The sequence below is a fragment of the Poromitra crassiceps genome (assembly GCF_964638095.1).
Source record: "Poromitra crassiceps genome assembly, chromosome: 3".
Classification (NCBI taxonomy): domain Eukaryota; kingdom Metazoa; phylum Chordata; class Actinopteri; order Beryciformes; family Melamphaidae; genus Poromitra; species Poromitra crassiceps.
The window spans coordinates 50,510,048-50,525,474 of record NC_139625.1 but is presented as its reverse complement, the minus strand read 5'-3'; the positions used below and the strand labels follow the sequence as shown (position 1 = coordinate 50,525,474).

Here is a 15,427-nt window from a genome sequence, read left to right as displayed (position 1 = left end):
GTCTGGATATATGAGACAGACAAGCAAAAACGATTCAGTACGACCTCTTATATTTTATAGTTCTCTAGGGTAAAGATTTTAAACTGCTTTTTGAATTGAGCAATGTGTAAACTTTCTTTGATCACTTCAGGTAAGTTGTTCCACAGCCTCACCCCGTTGATGGATATGCACATGCTTTTGAGTGTGGTGTGCACCTTGGATTGCAAGAGATTCCCTCTCCTTCTTATATATATATATATATATATATATATATATATATATATATATATATATATATATATATATATATATATATATATATATAATGTTATGGTAAAACTCATATTCAGGTAGCCGCCATCTTGGAAATATGCAGATTAGGGGTCCACACACATCTTCCCTAGTAAAGATAAGCATTCCAACACCTTTCTAATGGTGAAAAAACATAAGCTACACCCAAGTCTGTATTTATAGCTCATCTCTTTCAAAAGTTATAGCCAAAAGCTTTTTCGGGCAGTGGTCATATTGGATTTGGCCGCCTTGGTGACCCCGGGGGTCACCAGCTCGGGCTCTCTGGCAAAATTGTTAGAGCATGGCCTGGGCTAATTCTGGGCAAAATCTGGTGATTTTAGACTTGATTTGCATGAACTTAGCCTCAAATTTCCCTAAGTCCCTCAACTATTAGGTTTGAAAAGTATGTTTTGCATGGTGTTATAAATCAAGTAATAACACACATTTAGCTACCATTGGTGCAATGCTATCACATATCTTCTAACTCTAGAGATGTATACCTTGCCAAAAATCAATATGAGCATTATTCCCAACCCTTCTGGCTCATGAACTAATATGTAGATAGATTTTTTTAGCAAGACTTTGTGTGTAAATTAAACACTTTTTTCTGATTTTCTTTTTTTAGTTTTACTATACCAAACCTGTTAAAATTGGGAAAACAACCCTCTCAATCAATTTCTCATGCCAAAATCATACAGAAAAGTGGTGTAATTTGTCTCTGTATGATGTGTAGTTCAAAAGTTATAACCCTTATCCATTTTCGTCAGACATTGCAATATGCCCGCAAAGATGGCCAAACACTATTTCAAGGGGTAACAACAAAATTGGTTTATTAGACACCTTGAGGAGTACAAAGATCTAGGTTAGAAAAATATATATTTCGGGTGCATGGGGACCCCCGTTCCTATAGACTATAAAACACACAGTCTCTGTGTGTTTCAGGGAAGCCTCTGAAAATGGTTAATGGTAAATAAAAAAGTGCAGATAATCATAGTTTTGTAATAATAACAACACTACATTAAATTCACAATAAACTCGTGCTCTCATCACATACTTTATTTGTTATTTTCCGTTAACTTATGCTATTTTCTGTCTCCCATCCTCAATTAAAAATATATATTTTTTCATGCTTTATTGACACATGGTATGGTGAGAGACGGGAGGACTTGCAGCAAATAACCACGGGCCAGATTCGAATCCCGTCTTTGCAAGGAAGGAACCTGATACGGTCCTCACTCAACTCTCTGAGCCAGCACAGCCCTCCTGCTGAGGAGATACTGCATGACTGTAACATGGACATCACACACATGGATTTAGACTCTTAGATCAGCACAGTAAGTTATCTAGAAGCTCAATTATATTACAGCCATTTCTTTTTACTTGGGATGTTGGTTTTCAAAATGGACACTATCCAGGATTGAACACAGCTTTAGCAAAGAGATACCTGTGATGCTTGTCAAAGTGGATATACATTTTATGATCACATTCAGCCAGAAAGTGACATGGAGATTTACAATGGTGATTTATTATTATTATTATTATTTTATTTTAACCACAGGTCATACTGCATTAAAGCATTTTTTGTCAGAGCTTTATCGGGCCTTTGCTTGGGCTGTTTGCTTTGAAAATGTACTATAAGAGAGGAAAGTGGGCCGGAGCCTTGAATTGAGAACATCACAATGAGCAGACAACTATCCAGCACTTTGAGCCACTTGCTCATATTGCTGCTGAGCTTGTTTTCAGCCTTTCTTCTCCATGCTGGCTGCCTGCATCAGAAGCTGGACCTCAGCAACTTTCTCTATCCATTTATCAATTTCTCTCAGTCTCTCGGTGTCTTCTCTGAAAGCCTCTGGATAGTGGCTCTCTCTCAAAAAAAAGAAAAGAAAGTTATAAACAGCAATCTCAAAAGGCTCTTAAACACTTTTTATTCCTCTATATACGACTGATTGAAACTCCAGCTTAGCTTGCTGGAGATCATTTACATTTCCTCTTTCTGCTGAATAATCAAAGCAAACATTTACCCCAGGTGACGTAAATACAAATTCTACATAGCCTAACCTACCACCAGCCTTAGACCCTCACTGCATACAAGGAAAACATCCAAGAAAAGACAATGTTAAGAGTTCAGTGTTTGACACATTGACATTCAACATTGCTATCTGGGTCAGGTGTTGCTTAAAAGTCCTGGGTTCGATTCCCTGGCCGTCTCTCTGTGGAGTTTGCATGAGTTTCCTCCCACGTCTGAGTGTGAGTTTGAGTGTGTCGGCCCTGTGATGGACTGGAAACCATCACAGGTCTTAAAACCTGATGACTTTTTCTCACAAATACTGTATACAACAATTCAGTCAACAAACAAACAGAGGACAAGTTCAAAGCAGTTTTAATGGCATTATAAGTTCCCATACATCCATCTACAAGTCTATGCAATTCCATTGTTAAACTGCTATTGCCTTTCTAATCTTCCTCATGCAGTGTCATCATGAATTAAACAGCAAACACAGACCATGAACACAAAGCTTATTTCCTTCCAGACAAACCCATACAAATTTGAAATCCACGGTTAATTACATGTTCACAGAACGTTTTCCAGACCTTCCGGAGGGACCTTTTTGTTAAATGAGATAAATTGCTAAAAAGTTTCTCAGTGTATTGAGTCCGAGTGCCATTCACCTCAGGACATCGCCACATATAACAGACAATAACACTTCTCCTCAAAAAGAAGGGTAACGCACTTCTCTGTAGAAGAGCAACAGTCTTGCTCTGGTTCCCTGGGTCGCCCGGCCATGATGGCTCAGGCTGCATCTCAACACAAGGGCTTTCCATGCCTCATGTTCTGGGCACAGGTCCGGCCCAGGTTGGCCCCCTCCAGGAGCAGGTCAGAGAGTCGGTCCAGGCCCACGCAGGTGGTGAGGGGGGTGATGAGGCCGTAGAGACCCCCCAGCATGATGCTGAGGGGCCAACCGAAGCACAGCAGAACCACCAGCCAGATGATGCTCCAGAAACACGACCCACAACTGGCCATCTTAGTCTGTGAGAAGGAGAGAAGGTTGAGAGGGGTTGACGTTTTACTGAACCATAAAATGCCTACATTGGGAAGCTATGCAGAGCCATGTACTGCCCACTTGAGTTAACTGGGCATAGGCCTAGGGCAAATACTGTGAACAATGAACAATCAGAGTGGGAATTTAGGTTGAAATTCTCTTTAATCTATGAAACAATCATACATGACACTGACAGTGTATCAGTCGCCAGTGCCACAATAGTACCAAGAGAAGAGAGCCCCAGTGCCAGGCCAGGCCTCTTCAGTGTTGAAGGGAGATGATCAGATTGGAACATGCCCTGTTGATGATCTGGATGGACTTGTCAGGATTTAGCAGTGGCCTTGGCAAAGCATGGGTGCATCCCGTGATAAGCTGGCAACCTCAAGCAATAACCACCATGCCTGTCTGGCATTTGAGGTCAACTTGTGACTTACCCCCTGTTGAGGAGTGGCCCGGGCACATTAGTCACCCACTATAATAGGCCATGCTAGCAGCTCAACAGAGATCATGCCCAACTTTGGCAATAAGCATTAATTTACAGTATGTGTCAAAGTTGATAACAAACAGCAAAGTTATGCTATTCTTGGCTACACAAATGCATGCTGTAATACAGTATATGTGATGAAATGCTGCCAAATTGTATGCCATGCAATGTGTGAATCTACCTGATTTACTCAAAGTATGGCAGCAATTTTATACTGAGAATTCCCAACACATTTGATGTTTGCTTCAGATAAATTGTATTCCTCCAAGAAAATCAATATTAGAGAGAGATATGGGGTAGAGAGATAGAGAGAGAACTGTAAATCTTTTGATGTTAAAAATGTCAGCCTTGGCTCAGCCTTGAAGTTTAGATTGTGAACTGATGGTTTTATGAGTGTGAAAGTCTTGCTGCTGTCAGATTGATTCCCTACGCCTGTTATCTTAAAAGGACAGTGGTCAGATCCTTCCTCTCCAAAGTGTAATTTCCTGTTGTGACGTACTGTAGGGCTGTGGTGATAAATCACACAAACAACACGAGTGCACCTTGTGGTTTTGGGAAACACCCTTACAGCGAATAAAAAAGAAAAAGAAAATTTTGACAATAAAGTAATCGAACCACACTAATTTAAAACACAGAATACTACGGCAGACTGTAGCCTCAAAATCTCTCATTGCTTTACAGATCTCCCATATCTTCCTTGTCTACTCGTACCTGGGTATATCTTGATCTTGTACTATTGCACTTGCTGCAAATCTCTCTGGGTAAGAGTATCTTGTGCTAAATAGCTAAGATAAGCCTGTTTTTCAGACATTAAAATAATAGAAAACATCTTAGAAATAAGATTATAAAGCAAACTAAATTCAGTACCTTTAAATTAAAATACTTATTTTATGTTACAAATATTCAGTACATCTGCCTCAGAAGATTTGTTTGGTAAATGCAAATCAGCATAACGAGAAGAATGTACCGGCTGTGATCATGAACAAATGTACATGGACAGTTTGACTGCATGCAGTTAGTCTCTGTGACACATCAGCCAATAGCAGGTTAGAGGAGAGAGCAAAGTAGCTATGAACCTAATGAATACCTGTCGTGTGAGTATAAAAGACATGTTCACCTTCAGCAGTGACGATTTCTGGAGAAAGTGAGAGCCTGTTCTCTTTTCTTGCTTGGAGCTATTTCTTCCAGTCTCCCAGTTCCTGCTACAGGCTTCCAGAGATCATCTGTGTGAGCAGTGGCCACTTCCCACCAGTTAGCTTTAATTTGTTACAACAAGCAACCACAGGCAACCCAACTGAACAGAAATTTAGCAATTGGGAAGGCTCACCAGAGGGAGGATATTACACAATGCAGACATTCATGTGACTCAAGTAAAAGCATGGTCTGTCACGGGTTTCTGCATAGTTTAGAGAACACTCACTACCAATTAGCCTCAACAGAGACTAAGCTTGATAACAAGTTGGGAACTTCATGGACATCAATGTTATAGTTATGTACAAGTGGTCTACCATCCATAATAATGGTTGTTGTCATACAATGATTGACTCTTGAATAAAGTTGTCATTAAATATTTCAGGATTATGACATAATTGTCACATACACTTGTGGGCTTGATGCCAAATCATAAGCTTGTCAATAATTGACAGATGCAGCAAAGCCAAGACTAGAAAACAGACTGAAAATATCTGCTGTATGGCCTCTCATTCTAATCCCTATGTTGGCTGAGAGAGAAATACTAGTCAGAAATGCTCATATGGACGTCCACCCAAGGTGTCCTCAGAATAGAAAAATAGACATTGCATGGCTCCACATTGGCTGAAATGCATCAAATGTGTCTCCTCACATCTATCAACACAATGATCTCTATCAGGTCTTTAGACTGGTCCAGGGTGGAGCAGCTGACCTGCTCGCTCAGACAGTGGGGGGTTGTAGACTAGCCTGCTTGAGGTATGATGTAACAACTAACCTCTGGTACATGATCATGACTAGATTTCCAGTCTGTGTTTCCGGCTGCAGGCTTTGGACTATTGTGCCTCTTCATGGTAAGAGAAATTACCAATACAAGGCCCAGGCTGGAGCCCACTAGTTACGACCAGTAATCAACTGGCCATTTTGATCTTAATACAAATAATACTGAAATGATGTCTGAATTCAACGGTCGAACATAAACGCTAATACAGATCCAGCAAATATCAACAGTTTTTCTGTATTGTTATGTACAGTACTATATACAAAGTTATGAATGGAGTGCTGATGGAGTGACTGCGCATCCATATAGTGCAGGATCAAAACCTCCCAGCACAGTGGCCTTTGGGCTCAGTAACTGACCTACAAATGCAGCTTAGTAGTAGCTTGTGTAGCTGCTATAGGCTGAGCCAATCAGATTGTCAGATGTCAGTTGTGCTTAAAGAGGGGGAGGGATGAATGGACTGAAGTATCATGACAGAGAGATTTTAATCAACCTTAAACCCAATGACTATACATTGTATTTGTGTGTGTGTGTGTGTGTGTGTGTGAGAGAGAGAGAGAATTACAAGCTTTTCAAATGCACATATGATAAAATATATATCAGACTACTGTTAAGATTGATCATTTCCTTTTTTTAATAAAAAAGTATTAATGGTTACAAAGTATTTGAGAAAAAAATGAATGAAACATTATCCTGAAGATGTTCCTGTATCTTCATGGCTTCAGTAGAAAACAAATGTAAAAATCACTGACTCCATGCTAATGATCTCTTTCTCTAAAGGACAGTCCAGTTTAGCACTCATAACTGAGGCCCATATGATGAGCTCCAGCCAATGCGCTCTATGGCTGTTGTTCGTCTCCGCTGTCCTCCCCATCGCTGTCGCTGTCTCTTCCGGGATGCTCTGGCATCTTAGCGTGATCCTGCGTCTGCTTTCCCTCTGTCTCCTGGCTGGCTTCCGTCTCCTGGCTTGCCTCCCGCTCGGTGGTGTTTGGCTCTGAGCTTGGCTCTCCTCCTGGGCTTTCCTGCTCCATGGGGGTCTCTTCCTGTGGCTCCCCAGAGCTAACAGCTTCTTCCTGGACTACAGCCTCTGCCTTGGTCTGCTGTGGCGGCAGAGCCAGCTTCTGCTGTTGCTGTACATAGATGGTGAGCAACAGAGGGAAAGGGAAAAGATTCAAAATGTAAGGGGAAAATATTTCCACTTTTAATTGTAATACAGTATTATATTCACACCCACAAATTCTAATATAGTATTTTATTGGGAAATATTCTATACCGAAGGCAAAGTAGTTAAAATAATAACTAGAATGGCCGCACCGCAGATACAGTATATGCCTCCGCCAACGAGGGAGCAGTCGACATCCATGTCTGTCCAGACTTTGACGTTTGAGCCAAATGTGAAGAAATTCAGTCAAGTCGCTCCTGAGATATCACGTTAACAAGCTACAAAATGGCGTTCGTGAGGTCACAGTGACCTTGAACTTTGACCACCAAAATCTAATCAGTTCATCCTTGAGTCCAAGTGGAAGTTTGAGCCAAATGTGACAAAATTCAGTCAAGGTGTTCCTGACATATCGCGTTAACGAGCTAGAAAATGGCGTTCGTGAAGTCACAGTGACCTTGAACTTTGACCACCAAAATGTAATCAGCTCATCCTTGAGTCCAATTGGACGTTTGAGCCAAATTTGACAAAATTCAGTAAAGGCGAGATATCGCGTTAACGAACATCGGACGGACGGACAACCCAAAACCATAATGCCTCCGGCTCGGCTATTGCCAGCGGAGGCATAAAAATGTCTCCCTCCATCTTACTTTTCCCTTTTCCTCCCTTATCATGCCATAATCCTCTGACCCTGTGACCTTGAGTGGACAGGTTAAAAAGCATTTGAACTCCACGTGTAATGTGCTGGCCTGTTGTGCATGTTCTCCACATGCACAACTAAAACAATTCCCTTACATCTGACCTATTTCCTGTTCCTGTGCTGCTGCAGTCAAGTTTTAAAGGTGAAAAATACCAAAATAGCTAACGGGGAGAGAGGGTGACAGCTTTCAAAGCTGCTCCATTGCTTACTGTATAGTAAGAGCCAAGAGGGCTTGAAAACAGTTGGGAGTACATTTGTTAGTGTGTCAGTTAGTGTGTGTGTGCAGTAGGAAAAACATCAGTTTTAAATTGTCTCTGGTGTATTGTACAAAAGGAGCTACAGTACCTTCGAAGAAACATTAGATATCATTGCAGAGCATTGTGACACAACTACAGTACAGTATCTATACTGCCGGTTGCCTTGAATCATCAGTACAATATAACAATATTTATTTTCTTTGGTACACTATACTATGGTAGTCACTGTGTATACAGTATGAGACAGATGGTTATCAAAGGACTTGTACCTGTCTGTACTTCTGGTTGCTCTGGATCATGTGCATGTACATATTATACACCAAGTTGGCCATCTCCGGCATGTGACTGACTGGTCGGTCTGGCTGCCCAGAAGCCTCTCTCTGTTGGAAAGAAAAAAGAGAGGAAAAAACAGAAGTGAAAGACGGTTCAAGTTGTATCCAGGAGGTGATGTGAATGGAGATTAAAAACATTCAAATGGAGTTCCCCCCTCCGTAAACGATTGATTTGAGGAAGACATGTGAAGAGAAATTTAAATTGACTTGCTCACCACCTGCTTGTTAATTCAAAACAAATCACCCACTCACTGTCTCAAACTATCAATGGTCATGCAGACACGCACCATCAAAAGGAGTGGAGAATGCAGAGCTTGTTATTTGATCAAATTAGTATGCAGACAGAGCCATACAGGCTAAACCTCTGAGGGAGGCAAGGAGAATATTCACTCTGCTGAGCTGTTGTCTCCTAAATACAGAGGAGAATATTCATTCTGCTGAGCTGTTGTCTTCTAAATACAGAGGAGAATATTCACTCTGCTGAGCTGTTGTCTTCTAAATACAGAGGAGAATATTCATTCTGTTGAGCTGTTGTCTTCTAAATACAGAGGAGAATATTCATTCTGCTGAGCTGTTGTCTTCTAAATACAGAGGAGAATATTCATTCTGCTGAGCTGTTGTCTTCTAAATACAGAGGAGAATATTCATTCTGTTGAGCTGTTGTCTTCTAAATACAGAGGAGAATATTCATTCTGTTGAGCTGTTGCCTTCTAAATACAGAGGAGAATATTCACTCTGTTGAGCTGTTGTCTCCTAAATACAGAGGAGAATATTCACTCTGTTGAGCTGTTGCCTTCTAAATACAGAGGAGAATATTCATTCTGTTGAGCTGTTGTCTTCTAAATACAGAGGAGAATATTCATTCTGCTGAGCTGTTGTCTTCTAAATACAGAGGAGAATATTCATTCTGTTGAGCTGTTGCCTTCTAAATACAGAGGAGAATATTCATTCTGCTGAGCTGTTGTCTTCTAAATACAGAGGAGAATATTCACTCTGCTGAGCTGTTGTCTTCTAAATACAGAGGAGAATATTCATTCTGCTGAGCTGTTGTCTTCTAAATACAGAGGAGAATATTCACTCTGTTGAGCTGTTGTCTCCTAAATACAGAGGAGAATATTCATTCTGCTGAGCTGTTGTCTCCTAAATACAGAGGTAATATGCTCCAATCACAGCGGTCCATTGGGCATCATGTGGATGTGAATGCACTGCAGTGTTGTAAAACCAAACTGTCTGTGTTTTATTGCTGGGAAACTATCAAAGGGGAAGTGCTTTAAAGTGATTCCCAATGACTGCCGGTGATAAGACATCATGTTTTACTGTCTGTCCAATACTGCTGTAGATATACTATACATATGCATATGGCGCATTTTGTAGTACGATTACCTGTTGTTTCCGGATCATTATTGTTAAATAGCCTATAATAGTTCTGTTTGAGTGTGACCAGAAAAATGCAGCCTTTAAATGTGCCTCAGGGTACATACAGCAGACTGCAGATAGACTGGCTAAGCAGGGTTCACATGTGGCTAAGCAGGGTTCACATGTGGCTAAGCAGGGTTCACATGTGGCTAAGCAGGGTTCACATGTGGCTAAGCAGGGTTCACATTAGGGGTGGGGGAAAAAATCGATACACCACAGTATCGCGATATTTTGCCTGACGATATTGTATCGATATTTGGACGGCAAGTATCGATATTGCAAAAAAAAAAAAAAAATTTTTTTTTTGCAGGCCACCGGGCTACTATAAACTTTAGTTCCAAGGCCAGCAGCAAACAAACGGTAGCATATTTTCATTTTGTTTTAACAGTAACAGTTTTGTCATAACAGTCATTTACAAATTCCCCAGTTACTGAATGGACTGCACAAGATGTTTTGTGTAAGTGAAGTGAAGTTGCAAAAACTACCTAAGTACAGTAGTCCACACACACATCCAGTTAAGGTGGACTGTAAGTAGACTGTAACAAACAGTTCAGTTTGTCAGGTGCATGCAACTATGACATGACTTTATGAAAGTTGTTGGTCTGTCTACTTGACAATGTTGCTGCAATAAAATGGTTGAAGTCAGATGTACAGACTGAAAAATTGTTCTTATATAAACCAGATGTTGACAAAGTTTTCCTTTGGGGACATCATTTGCAGTTGAAAAAGTAAGAAATCGCAATATATCGAAATATCGCAATATTCAATATATCGCAATATCGATATATCGCAATATCGAAAATATCGCAGTATCGCAATACTATCGTATCGTGACTCAAGTATCGTTTCAGTATCGTATCGTGGGCATCTGGTGATTCCCACCCCTAGTTCACATGTGGGTAAGCAGGGTTCACATGTGACTAAGCAGGGTTCACATGTGGCTAAGCAGGGTTCACATGTGGCTAAGCAGGGTTCACATGTGGCTAAGCAGGGTTCACATGTGACTAAGCAGGGTTCACATGTGACTAAGCAGGGTTCACGTGTGGCTAAGCAGGGTTCACATGTGACTAAGCAGGGTTCACATGTGACTAAGCAGGGTTCACGTGTGGCTAAGCAGGGTTCACATGTGGCTAAGCAGGGTTCACATGTGACTAAGCAGGGTTCACATGTGGCTATGCAGGGTTCACATGTGGCTAAGCAGGGTTCACATGTGGGTAAGCAGGGTTCACATGTGACTAAGCAGGGTTCACATGTGACTAAGCAGGGTTCACATGTGGGTAAGCAGGGTTCACATGTGGCTAAGCAGGGTTCACATGTGACTAAGCAGGGTTCACATGTGGATAAGCAGGGTTCACATGTGGTTAAGCAGGGTTCACATGTGGGTAAGCAGGGTTCACATGTGGCTAAGCAGGGTTTACATGTGGCTAAGCAGGGTTCACATGTGGCTAAGCAGGGTTCACATGTGGCTAAGCAGGGTTCACATGTGGCTAAGCAGGGTTCACATGTGACTAAGCAGGGTTCACATGTGGGTAAGCAGGGTTCACATGTGACTAAGCAGGGTTCTCATGTGGCTAAGCAGGGTTCACATGTGGGTAAGCAGGGTTCACATGTGGCTAAGCAGGGTTCACATGTGACTAAGCAGGGTTCACATGTGGGTAAGCAGGGTTCACATGTGGCTAAGCAGGGTTCACATGTGGGTAAGCAGGGTTCAGATGTGACTAAGCAGGGTTCTCATGTGGCTAAGCAGGGTTCACATGTGGGTAAGCAGGGTTCACATGTGGCTAAGCAGGGTTCACATGTGGGTAAGCAGGGTTCACATGTGGCTAAGCAGGGTTCTCATGTGACTAAGCAGGGTTCTCATGTGACTAAGCAGGGTTCACATGTGGCTAAGCAGGGTTCACGTGTGGCTAAGCAGGGTTCACATGTGGGTAAGCAGGGTTCACATGTGACTAAGCAGGGTTCACATGTGGGTAAGCAGGGTTCACATGTGTGTGCCCAAAAGAGCTGTCCCCCGTGGGAATGAACACTTTAAAGTCAGAGGATGTGTCAGCTATGGGCTATGTATTTTAGACACCCCTGCTTCCACACACACACACACCAGTCAGTGAGACACAGTGACCAGAGACAGCGGCCGTCTCATGGTGGCCTGGTGGGATTTGGGAGAGTGGCTTCGCCTTCTGACCTTCGGGGGTTTAATTATAGCCAGGCCTGTGTTTCCCCAGCTAGCAGATGGCCCCTGTAGAATGCTGTTAACAGACCGGAGCCTATGGGCAAAGCTGCACTGAGATTTGGGGCCAGCGAGTGCCAAAGGGAATGAAGATTCCATTCAGAATATAGAGGCAGGATTAGACAGGCACAGCGCTGAAGTGGATGGAGGGGGGGTAGAAGAGCACCATGTTGAACATGGGCACTGGTGTGGAACATGTGGGAAAACAAGGTGGCTTTCTTGCCTGCAAATGCGGAGTTTGGGTACCCAACAATCAACACAATTTAAAGGAGTAGAGTGTGTGTGTGTATGTGTGTGTGTGTGTGCGTGCATGCGTGTGTGTGCGTGCATGCATGTGTGTGTGTGTGTGTGTGTGTGTGCGTGCGTGTGTCTACTCACGGGCTGTTCTTGGTTGTAGTATTCGTGCGGTCTGATGCGCAGCTGCAGTGGCCTGGCAGTGAGCTGGTTGAAGGCAGGGGTTAGCTCAAAGCAGTTCTGGAACAGGGAGACCCGGGCAAAGATGTACAGACCCAGCCGGGCTCGAGACATGGCTACGACCAGACGCCTCACATCCCTTTGGAGAGAGAGAGAGAGAGGAGAAGGTTTAAAATTGGTTTGACACAGGAAAACAACAACAACAACAACAACAACAACAACAACAAGCACACAGAAGAGGCTGGGGTGGAGGTGGAAAATATGAGACCAGAAGAGGAGAAGAAATCAAAAGTAATAAATTGAAGTGAAGGGATCCGAGCGGAAGGCACACGTAAAAAAGAGTGGAGTGTAAGGAAGGAGACAGGCAGAGTGTAGGAGGAGTGTGTTTAGTGAAGGATAAGCAGCAAGAGATGAGGGGGAGATACATGTATATTGTGCAGTGAAAGGCAGAGGGCAGGGGGGATAAACAAGGCAGACAAAAAGAGGGCGAGATGGAAGAGTAGGTAAGAGGGCAGATAGGTTACTGTTTGTTGCCATTGAGTAGAATGAAAGGATTAGAGAAATAGGAGTGATTTCCTGCAGAGAGGAGGAACCCTGCCGGGCTAGCTGTAATAGCTCAAAAGTTTGGTTGCTTAACACTGAATTTAATTCTAATTTTAAACCCTGGAAAGCCCCAAGTTAAGCTACAGGGCATTAAGCTACAGGGCGTTGTGTGAGCAGAACTGATTCCACCTTAGGCAACTCTATTCTCATGTTGTGCATCGTCTACATATTCTATTCTATCATTGTTAAAATGGTATACAATAGAGAGCCGCAGGGATGACGTATTTTTGTAGTCAGAACGTGGAAGTCCTGGACTTCCTGGTTCTTCACTGTTTCTGTCTATGGGATTTTTGAATGGGTTTTTGCCACGATGCTTCTAATAATCTCTCTGGGCAACGCTGGCTTAATGAAACGCGAACCAGAGTTCAGTCGGATAATCTTCACACATGAGGACCACTTTCGTGAGTTTTGTAGCGTAAATGCGAGCCCTAGAAGTAAAAAGCTCGAGCTAAGCTAATCCAGAATTACACACTGTCGCATAGGCTTCCACGTCACGTCAGCGCTCAACCTGGACTGTTGTTGGATGTGTGCACTGATTACCCTGGGCTGAACGGGCTGAACCAGGTGAGGGAAAGAGAATTTCCGTGTTCGTCCTTTGAAGTGGTGACGTTATTGACGTATATATCCCCATCGACTCAACAGTGTAGTCTCATCTCTAGCTAGCCACCCTTTTAACGGCACGTAAAAGCTTCAAAACTCATAAAAGTGGTCCTCGTGTGTGAAGATGATATTACTAAACACTGGTTCGTGTTTGATTAAGCCAGCGTTGCCCAGAGAGATTATTAGAAGCATTATTAAGCATTATTGTTAGCATCGATGATTTCCGGACTCATTCCTGGGGCTCTCTATACACATGGAGTAAGAGGGGGGGAAACATCACATTAGTAACGCTTCTTATAGCCAAAACATTTACTCTTTCAGAAAGTGGCTCACATTCAATAAAAAAGAAAGGAGATTAAATCAATCTTTGTGTGTTTTAGGTGTTTTTACTGGAAACATATTTGAGCTGCACATTTGACCGTTTATGTGGCCAACAACAGCAGCTTGACTATATATGGCATTTGGAATATGTCATTTGAGGGGGGAGGAAGAGGTGTCTTTGGCTTGCTCAAGCGGCTCTGGCGTGATTCAAAACAGTCTTTGGTCTGATGTACTAGAATTTGGCTCACAATAATACTTATTATGAACACACATACACAGCCAAAAACGTGGAACGTGGAGAGGACATGCACGGAGCATGAGATTAAGAAGATTAATCCTTGCAATATGCACAATGTGTGCTATGAAAATGACGGGGGGAAAAGGCTTTATGGAAAATAATGTGTAAGATTTAAGAGTGAGTCTACATGTGGAGCCTATAGCATGTAGGTCACGGTGAGCGAGCGTCAAAATCACTGTCAATTTAAAGCTCTGCGCGCATAGTACAGAAGAAGAATTCCACAGCACATTTCCACAGAGACAAACCACAACAGCTGACAACCAATGAGCACAGAGCTTGCAGAATCATTAACCAATTGTGAAGCACGATAGCCTACGGACATGGCTCTGTTGTGACGACCACCTGGGTTGTTGCGTGACATGACAGGGCACCGGCGGATGGCCGGTCTGTGTGTGTGCACGGCACGCGTGTGTGTGTCCCCACATGGGAGTATGTGCAGTGTACATGCCAGAGTGTGTCTGTGTGTGTGCACGGCACGCGTGTGTGTCCCCACATGGGAGTATGTGCAATGCACATGTCAGAGTGTGTCTGTGTGTGTGCACGCGCGCGTGTGTGTCCCCACATGCGAGTATGTGCAGTGTACATGCCAGAGTGTGTCTGTGTGTGCACGCGCGCGTGTGTGTCCCCACATGCGACTATGTGCAGTGTACATGTCAGAGTGTGTCTGTGTGTGCACGCGCGCGTGTGTGTCCCCACATGGGAGTATGTGCAATGCACATGTCAGAGTGTGTCTGTGTGTGTGCACGCGCGCGTGTGTGTCCCCACATGGGAGTATGTGCAATGCACATGTCAGAGTGTGTCTGTGTGTGTGCACGCGCGCGTGTGTGTCCCCACATGCGAGTATGTGCAGTGTACATGCCAGAGTGTGTCTGTGTGTGTGCACGCGCGCGTGTGTGTCCCCACATGCGACTATGTGCAGTGTACATGCCAGAGTGTGTCTGTGTGTGCACGCGCGCGTGTGTGTCCCCACATGCGAGTATGTGTAGTGTACATGTCAGAGTGTGTCTGTGTGTGTGCACGCACGCGTGTGTCCCTACATGCAAGTATGTGCAGTGTACATGCCAGAGTGTGTCTGTGTGTGTGTGTGCACGCGTGTGTCCCTACTAGGGATGTTCATTTTGAAAATTTTCCAAAATCGATAATTGGTGAAAATTAACGATCAATTATCGATTATCGTTAATATTAATACTTAGAAAATTTTCAATATTTTTTTTTTTTTTTTTTACAAAATGAATGCCTATGGCAGAAAATACGAAAGACAACGTGTTCTCTCAATGAACTCTTTATTTCAATGTGTCTCCTCTCCAACACTGCTGTCCCCGGCACATGCTGGTGT

The 15,427-nt window shown here is 43.1% G+C and overlaps 1 protein-coding gene across 2 annotated transcripts in view; it reads right to left on the bottom strand.

Moving 5' to 3' along the window:
• Positions 1–6,380: 6,380 nt before the first annotated feature.
• Positions 6,381–15,427, bottom strand: part of aqr (aquarius intron-binding spliceosomal factor) — a 112,270-nt gene continuing 103,223 nt past the window's right edge. For both annotated transcript variants that reach the window (XM_083632899.1, XM_083632898.1), the window contains 3 exons: positions 12,234–12,408; positions 8,150–8,260; positions 6,381–6,894 (listed from right to left, as the gene is read on the bottom strand). In XM_083632899.1, the coding sequence (XP_083489025.1) occupies positions 6,604–6,894; positions 8,150–8,260; positions 12,234–12,408 (577 nt within the window). In that variant the 3' untranslated portion in view covers positions 6,381–6,603. The remainder of the gene's footprint in view (positions 6,895–8,149; positions 8,261–12,233; positions 12,409–15,427) is intronic.